The 9,196-nt window shown below is 43.3% G+C and overlaps 1 protein-coding gene across 1 annotated transcript in view; it reads right to left on the bottom strand.

The window, feature by feature from the left end:
• Nucleotides 1-6,060: 6,060 nt before the first annotated feature.
• The window catches only part of LOC139264127 (polycystin-1-like protein 1), a 245,772-nt gene continuing 242,636 nt past the window's right edge, over nt 6,061-9,196 (bottom strand). The window contains exons 56-57 of the mRNA XM_070880217.1: nt 8,661-8,895; nt 6,061-6,186 (exon numbers count right to left, since the gene is read on the bottom strand). Of these exons, the coding sequence (XP_070736318.1) occupies nt 6,061-6,186; nt 8,661-8,895 (361 nt within the window). The remainder of the gene's footprint in view (nt 6,187-8,660; nt 8,896-9,196) is intronic.

Genomic DNA, 9,196 nt, shown 5'->3' with positions numbered 1-9,196 from the left:
AGAAGATTTGAGTACAGGAGCAGGGAGGTCTTACTGCAGTTGTTCAGGGCCTTGGTGAGGCCACACCTTGAATATTGTGTACAGTTTTGGTCTCCTAATCTGAGAAAGGACATTCGTACTATTGAGGGAGTGCAGCAAAGGTTCACCAGACTGATTCCCGCGATGGCTGGATTGACATATGAAGAAAGACTGGATCGACTAGGCTTATATTCACTGGAATTTAGAAGAATGAGAGGTGATCTCATAGAATCATATAAAATTCTGACGGGATTGGACAGGTTAGATGCAGGAAGAATGTTCCCGATGTTGGGGAAGTCCAGAACCAGGGGTCACAGTCTAAGGGTAAGGAGTAAGCCATTTAGGACCGAGTCAAGGAGAAACTTCTTCACTCAGAGAATTGTGAACCTGTGGAATTCTCTACCACAGAATGTTGTTGAGGCCAGTTCCCCATTAGATATATTCAAAAGGGAGTTAGATGTGGCCCTTATGGCTAAAGGGATCAAGGGGTATGGATGGAATGGGGTACTGAAATTGCATGATCAGCCATGAATGGTGGTGCAGACACGAAGGGCCGAATGGCTTACATCTGCACCTATTTTCTATGGGCTAGACTTTCCACTAGGTAGCGAAGGCCCAAAAAAATGGGCCTGGTTCCAGCGATGTGGGACATGTCGCCCATGCTGATCGCCGGCACAAGGCCCATTTTTTTTTGCGATTTTCCACTCAGCCTTACCCCGACAATGTCAAATGGATGATCTGATTTTTTGGCGATCTCACGATCGCCCAAAGAAAACAGAAGTGAATGAAAAAAAAAAGCTTCCCTAGCAATGCTATACTGCACATGTGTAGCTTGATTTTTTTTTAATGTTGATTTTCTTTGCCACGTTTTGAGAGGTCAGGGGTCGTCACACATGCTCAGAATGTCTGTGAGGGTCGGGGGGAGAGAGAGAGGAGAAAGGAGAAAAGAGAAAGGAAAAAGCAGTTACTGGATTGTTTGAATTTATATGATAATATTTCCCAATATTTCGAAAATGGAGGGATCAATGGAAAGGAGAAGGGCCAAGCCCTTCAGCGAGGAGGCCAATGAGGCCCTCGTGAACATAGTCAGCATGAGGTGGGAGGATCTGACATGGTGTGGGCATGGGAAACCTCCACCCCATGCATATCGGAGGATTTGGGCAGAGATTGCCAACGTGGTCACATCGGCATCAAATGAAACGCGGACACCGGACCAGTGCCGCAAAAGATGGAACAGCCTACTGGCGGCTGCCAGAGTAAGCAGAAATTTATATTTGAAATCATCCATATGTATTATTTAATGATGTATGGAAATTGTAACTAGAATCTGCAATGTTATTTTGTAATTTTTAAACATAACTAAATTATGAATAAATTTATGCACCCCAACATAAAGTTGAATGTTACTCTATGAAACATTTTATTCCTATGCAATGCAATGCAAATTTGTAATTGAACATATAAATCTGTCAGTCTTAAATGTTTATTGCCAAATCCATTTGCTTACGCTGTGCAATGTTATCTTATCATTTATAGAAGAAGATATCTATCAACCACCGCGAGCAACGCAGGACGGGCTGGGACTCTGCCATGCTGCAGTCTCTAAGTGCTTACGAGGAGCTTGCGGTGGTCACAGAAAGCCGTTCGGTCACAACCCGTGGTGTGGCTGAACCCACCCTTGAGTCATGTGAGTAATGAGAACTGTGCATTGTGTGAATCAATTGTAAATACTACATGTATCTTAGTTACACATGTAATGTTATGGAATTATAATGTAATTTGATATATAATTGAGATGTACTATTGATCTTCGAATTAGGTCATGTTAGGCCTGGAGATCCCTTGTGCATATGGTGTAATGGAAAGCAATGTAATGTTTTGAGTTTTTGAAAAATTGAGATGTATTGATTTGAATTGTTAAACGTTGTTTATAAATTTCATTTGTCTTTCAAAGGTCAACAAGTGTCCATGGAGTCAGTGTCATGTCCACTGACCCTTTGGAAGAAGAGGAAGAGGAGGAGGAAGGGGAGGAGGAGGAGGAGGAGGAGGAGGAGGAGGAGGAGGAGAATTTTTTTGTGGCGGCGGGTTGTGGGGGGAACAACCTGCGGCCATCTCTTTTGAGACAGATGAGGCACTGGGACCAAGCGGTGTGCAGGTGGTGACGCCAAGGCACGTGACATTGCAGACACCGACCCCACAGCGGTCCCGTCAATGTGCTATGTAATCGCCTACCACGGAGGACCAGATGGAGAGCTTACTATTCCTGTGCAGGGAGACGGTTGCGATCGGTTGCGACCTTATCCAGGGGTTCGCGGGTTTCTCATCAAATTGGAGCCAGTTCTCCACAACCTGGAGCGAGTTCTGCTCGCACTTCTCCAGCTGGTCTTCTGAGCAGTCACAGACTGCTCGGGAGACATTAGAGGCGATTAGGGAGCAGACAGCCGCAGCAAACGCCCTACGGCATGCGTTGCTGGCTGGACACGGCGCTGCACCCCAAGGTGTTGTGTCCACTTGCAGCAAGACCCCAAGCACGCAAGCGAGTACGGAGGACACAGTTCCTCCTGACTCGGAAGTGGAGCCTGAGGCTTCTGCTTCCGCTCCGTCACCACGGCAGGAAGTTTTGCCATCCCACTCTGCACAACGTCTTGGTGTCGGTCTGCGGAGACCAAAATGGGCGGGTGGGGTGCGAACACGGGGTAGGACAGGATCTGGAGGGAAACGTGGCCGCAGGTAGGGAGGGTGGAGTGCTTCTCAATAGTTCCATAAATGTTAGTATAACTTAAATGTTCACTTGTTATTATTACTTAAATGTTCAATTTCTTCATCTTATAACGCTTTGGGGATTTGAGGGAAGGGTGGGTTGGTGCGGGGGGTTGGAGGGAGGGTGTTACATAGAAACATAGAAAACAGATGCAGGAGTAGGCCATTCGGCCCTTCTAGCCTGCACCGCCATTCAATGAGTTCATGGCTGAACATGCAACTTCAGTACCCCATTCCTGCTTTCTTGCCATACCACTTGATCCCCCTAGTAGTAAGGACGACATCTAACTCCTTTTTGAATATATTTAGTGAATTGGCCTCAACAACTTTCTGTGGTAGAGAATTCCACAGGTTCACCACTCTCTGGGTGAAGAAGTTTCTCCTCATCTTGGTCCTAAATGGCTTACCCCTTATCCTTAGACTGTGACCCCTGGTTCTGGACTTCCCCAACATTGGGAACATTCTTCCTGCATCTAACCTGTCTAAACCCAACTGACTAATGTTGTTCATTAGTTAACAAAAAAAAATTCTATCTTTGTTATTAAAACAAAATTTATTCAACAGCTTTTGTGCCTTCTCTCTTAGTTGCATTAGTTTTCAAACGTACAGGTTTTCATGCATGTTTGTTTGTTTATTCTGTTATTATACCAGTATTTTTACTTTGCCAGTACTTTAAACTTTACTTAAACTAATTCAGATGATAGGCCAGTGCAGGAAAGACAACAAGGAAACCCCACGCAAATGAAACTTTTGATTAACCCTAACTGTAATTGAACATTTGAATATCCACAATTAATAGTTCATGCAAAGTGTTCATTAATGAGCTGCTGACGCAAAAGCTTAGCGGCCGTGTAACTGCCACTGGCTACCGGTCTTCGGGAAAGGTGTGGTGGTACGCCAGGCTGATTAAGCTCCCCTATGTCCTTGCCCGTGTCCTCTCCCGCCTGTTCCTCCTCTTCATCCTCGCTGGCTGCCTCTTCTGTCTCATCTCCTTCTGGAGGTGGACCTGCAGCATGATCTGGCATTATTTGTCCTCTCTTTATAGCTAGGTTATGCAGCATGTAACACACCACAATAAACTCTGCTACCTGATCAGTGTGGTACTGCAGGCTGCCTCCAGAATGATCCAGGCATCTGAAGTGCTGATTTAGGACTCCAATTGTCTTTTCAATGATGTTGCAAGTTGCTATGTGACTTTCATTATACCGTTTCTGTGCTTCAGTGACAGGATTATGCAGAGGGGCAAGGCCATATCCTGTATCCCCCAGCATCCAACCGTGACCTTCTGGCTGATTGACAAACAGGTCAGGGATAGCACTTTCACGTAAGATGTGCGCATCATGGATGCTGCCAGGAAATGTAGCATTTACTGTTAAAATTGTTTGAATCTAGTTGACAACAAGCTGCACATTTAGTGAGTGGAACCCCTTTCTGTTACGAAACACCTCTGCATTCTTTAAGGGTGCTTTCAGGGCAATGTACGTGCAGTCTATTACTCCCTGCATCTTGGGCAAGTCTGCTATTCTTGAGAAACCCAAAGCCCTCTCGGTCTGTGCCTCCCTGGTCATTGGGAGTCCATCCTGCGAGCATAAAGGGCTTCAGTCACCTGTCGAATGCAGCAGTGTGTAGCGTACTGAGAGATATGGCAGATGTTGCCAGCTGAAGCCTGAAAAGATCCCGATGCATAAAAGGCTAGAGCAGCAGTAACCTTCACCTCAACGGACAGTGCGGTTCTGATGGTGCTGGAAGGCTGCAGATCATCCTTGACGAGTTGACATATCTCATCGATGACCTCCTTCCGGAATCGCAGCCTCCTAAGACAAGCATTTTCAGAAAAGTTCAGGTAAGACTGCTTTTCCAAGTACCTTCGTTGTCTGTACAGTCTCTTCCTCTGTCTTCCTCTCCATCTACGCATTTCTCTACCACCTCTTCGATTGATCCTTTCAGTAACCAGTGTGTGAGCAGTTACAATTAAAGGCAGGGAAAGCATGGGCCCCTTCACTATCGATAATTACTTTCACTAATTTTAATAATCTCTCTACTCTATACTCTCTAATCACTGTACTCTGCACTCTCTATGCTGTATACCAGTCAGTTTGATAGACTCCAACAATATCAGTAAATAACTTCACTATGTAAAAGCTATTTACAAAATAATTTCAATATATAAAAACTATTACTTGATAATACCTATTTATATTCCCTGTCCCAAATATCTGAGTACAATTTTCTTCAATTTTACTCTCTAAATAACTCACAACTAATTCTCCACCCTTCCTCCGAAGTTCAAAATGGCATCCATAGTGCCCATTCCTTCTCTTAGGCCCACTATTTCTCAGCACTCATTTGGGCCTTGCATCGGCCCAGCAAAGTGCATGCTAGCGAAGGGCCTTGTGTGGGCGATCATTTTGGCGATCATCTCGCCGATCAAAGTGGAAACTTAGGCAACTGTTTTTCCGGCGATATTTTGGGCCGAGTTTCCACTTTTTGCTCAAAATGGGCGACAGAGGTCCATTTTGAGCGATAGATGGGCCATAGATGGGCGATGTGAAGTGGAAAGTCTAGCCCTATGTTTCTATTGTGTACTGGTGCTCTCTGTTGCTAAATCTTAATCAGTGCGTTAAGATTATTTATTTGATTGTTACAATGACAAAGAGGCATTCTGCTCTACCCCTCCCAGTTCATATTGGCACACTTGTTCTCACATACTTCATGCTGGCACTGTTTTTTTTCCACAATTCTCTCTCACCCCTGTCTAAAGCTGCTACTCCGGGGGATCGAACCTTTGCTACAGATTGTGGACAGGAATTCCTGATCTCACAAACCTATTGTGAGATAAGAATTTTTCATCCAGAGTATGTGACCAGAGTTTGATTCCCAAAAGTAGCAAATACAAAAAAGACTGAGGAGAGAATTGGGATCTGGCACAGATTTTTTTCATGGTGAAAATCTGAAGCGCTGTCTGACAATGCACATTTACGCTGATAATACACTGCTAATCCAAGTGACATTTAATGCTTAACAAACTATTATTTTCATCTCTTTGAAAACATAAAAAGCAACATCATGACTTGTCAAACAACATCATAGCATTGCATGCATGAGATGTCACCATGATGAAAGTGGCTCGTGTCATGACTCATCTTTCGATTTACCCCCACCATCCTCCCCCAAAACTGGAAAATTATTTTATGTGCTGCTTTGAATTTATTGTCAATATTCCTTAATCTGTTCACATACAAAGGAAGAGCAAATAACTTAACTTAATTAAAGCAAACCAATTTACTGCAATAAGTTTCTGACCTCCAGCCAGTTCCATGGCTCCTGCCAGTAACTCAGTATGCCTCTCTGAGTCATCCTGCACACCTGGAAATACAGGTGAAGTAGAATAAGGGCCAGGAACAAAAGCTGCAAATCACAATGAAAGTGGTATGAGTGCAAAATGCTGTTGCATACTTTATTAAAGGTACAAACACTTCAAATCACTAAACCTCTGGAGTTTAGATTCCTTAACCTGCACATGCTTTGTAAATTCTTATGAATGACTAAATTTTATTTGGCTCAACTGTATCATAGAATTTCAAAACATGTTTCATAAATTGAGTCAAGTTCAATTCCAGCTTTGTCGTAATATACAGTAACATAATAAAGCTTTAAGCCACATTCTTAGAGAACTGTAAATGATGTCTTGGAGCTGTGCCTGTTATCTAGAGTTTAGAAGAATGAAAGGTGATCTCATTGAAACATACAAAATTCTTACAGGGCTTGACAGGGTGGATGCAGGGAGGATGTTTCCTCTGGTTGGAGAGTCTAGAACCAGGGGTCACAGTATCAGAATAAGGGGTTGGCCATTTAGGACTGAGATGAGGAGAAACTTCTTCACTCAGAAGGGTGGTGAATCTTTGAAATTATCTACCCCAGAGGACTGTGGAGGCTCAGACTTGAGTATATTCAAGACAGAGATCAATAGATTTTTGAATATTAAGGGAATCAAGGGATATGGAGATAGTGCAGAAAAGTGGAGTTGAGGTAGAAGATCAGCCATGATCTCATTGAATAGCAGAGCAGGCCCGAGGGGCCGAATGGCCTACTCCTGCTCCTAATTCTTATGTTCTTATGTTCATATCTCAGCTTGTCCAGAGATTTACGGCAATTGAAAGCTGTTTGTTTATGTCATGCTTCTATAGCAAGCTATAAAAGTTCCAATTTGACCTCGGAATGTTTAATGTGCAACGGCATAGATGCATGACCATAGTAACATTTTCAATGTTAACTATCAAACCAATTATATTTTAAAACTCCGACCGTGGAAGGACTTGTGACTTGAAATGATGCGGTGTGAATATCAGCATGCAAATAATTAACCCAATCACATGAAATCCTTTCTCCAACATTTTAAACTGTTTTGTTTGTTATGCAATTAATAGAGTTGTGAATTTTGCAATCTGGATGGAGAGCTGATTTCATTTGTTGAAATGGATTCAATCGATCTCAGATGCAGCCCAACCTAACTCCAAGTGGATGTGGGTTCACAGTGCAGAACTACCCATAGTTCTGCAAAAATTAAGAATCTCGCACAAAGAAGCCATTAGATTGGTTGGTGTAGGAAATGTTACACTGAATCTATGAATGTTACAGCCCATAAAAAACCACTGAACCCATCAAATCTGCACAATGTCCTTCTCCACAAGGCACCTAGCCGAATCTGATTCAATTGCTTGATCCTCATTTATCCTTTAATATTCCTTTTTCTAGAAACGATCTCATTCCCTTTTTAAAAAAAAAGTCACAGGCTCTGCTTCAACAATTGTTTGTGACAAAGAATTCCACCCTCTGTGTAAAGAAGCTTCTTCTAATTTCCCTTAAATCTTTTGATGATTATCTGAAACTTATTCTGTTAAATTTATGCCGATACGGTAACAAGAGGACACAGACTTAAGGCAATCAGAATGACTGCTGTAATCGGGGCATTCTTCTGAAGTAAAGGTTGAAACATATTATTTACTCTGTATCTGGTCCAGGTGATCCCTGAGATGGGAATATCTGGTGCTAACTTAATGTCAAAAGGGGAAAGAAACTTCAAAAAGTAGATTTGGTGTCATAAAACTGGAAAAGAACATTCCTCGGTTGTTCAGATGCATTTTATTTCTATTTCATTGAGCTGGAGTTTGTCATTTCAAAGAAATTTTATTTGCACAGAACCCATAAAACAGTGGCCTATGGGTTGGATTTTCTGGTCCTTTGTGCTCCGGGTTTCGCCTGAAAGGCGGCGGTGAAGTCTCCAGTGCGCCGCCGCGATCCTCTGTTCGGGTTTTGCAATGGCGCTGAGCAGCACCACCGGGAAGAGCTGTGCCGGGTGTGCAACTCCGGCAGAAGTTTTGAGTGTTGCCCAGCCCGTCCACCCGGAAGTGCGCCCACAATGACCGCCTGGGAAATCAGAGCGGTTCACCGATGCCGGCGGTGGAGAGTAAGGTAAAGTGCTACAAAAGTAAGTGCGAGTGTTTTTTGTTTTAATTTTTTGTGCGATTTGTGTTGCGGTGGCGTGGGCAATGTTTTAGGAATGTTTTTGTGGGTTTTCTTTTTAGGTATCACCCCCTGCTTCCAGCCCCCCACCCCCCCCCCCCCACACCCCCCCCGGGCCTCTCTCAGAGCGCTCACTGCCCGGCTTTTTAGCTCAGGAGTTTCCCTTCCTTGCGTCAAGAGAGGTGTACAGCACCTCCTTTAATGCTGTGCCCCCTGACGCAGATGTCCAAACTTAAATTCTAAAACGCAAACTATTCCCGGGCGCTAACTTCCCCGCCCCGCCGCCATTATTGCCTCGAGAACAGAAAAGGCCGAAAATCCAGCCCATAACTTTTAAACCCACGACCTGAAATTCTCACCTCAAAAGCCATGATGAAATAGTCCAGAAGAGTTTTTTTCTGGTAAATGCTGACAGACTCTATCTGAGCTGATGGAAGAACACCTCCTAATGGAGGCAACTCTGCCAGCAGAGACACTGTGGTGAAGAGGTTGGTGGGAGGATTGTAGAGGGTGAACTCTACTATTACTGCTCTGGTGTTCCGATCGATCCACTCAATTTCCTTCAGTTTTAGTAGTTTTGTATAAGCCTCATGCCTAAAATTTTGAGGAAGGGGTTAGTGTGAATAGTGAAGTAAATGTTATTGCATTCTGCACTATTATCAAAAGTAAACAACACATTCATAGATTATTTTAATAAAATTGCTACATTTAAAATTGTCCTTCATAGAGAAAAACAAATTCTTTGCATTCATTTTCAATTGCAGTTCCGAGGCAACAGCCATGCCATTGTGATTTACAATGCTCCTATTTCTGTAACATTTCAAAAAAAGGTAAAACATTAATATTTTCTTTTTCATATAGAAACCACAACTTAAAATGGATCATCTTCATACTT

Source organism: Pristiophorus japonicus, chromosome 5 (assembly GCF_044704955.1).
Source record: "Pristiophorus japonicus isolate sPriJap1 chromosome 5, sPriJap1.hap1, whole genome shotgun sequence".
In the NCBI taxonomy this organism is placed as follows: Eukaryota; Metazoa; Chordata; class Chondrichthyes; family Pristiophoridae; genus Pristiophorus; species Pristiophorus japonicus.
This window is presented reverse-complemented; position numbering and strand designations above follow the sequence as displayed.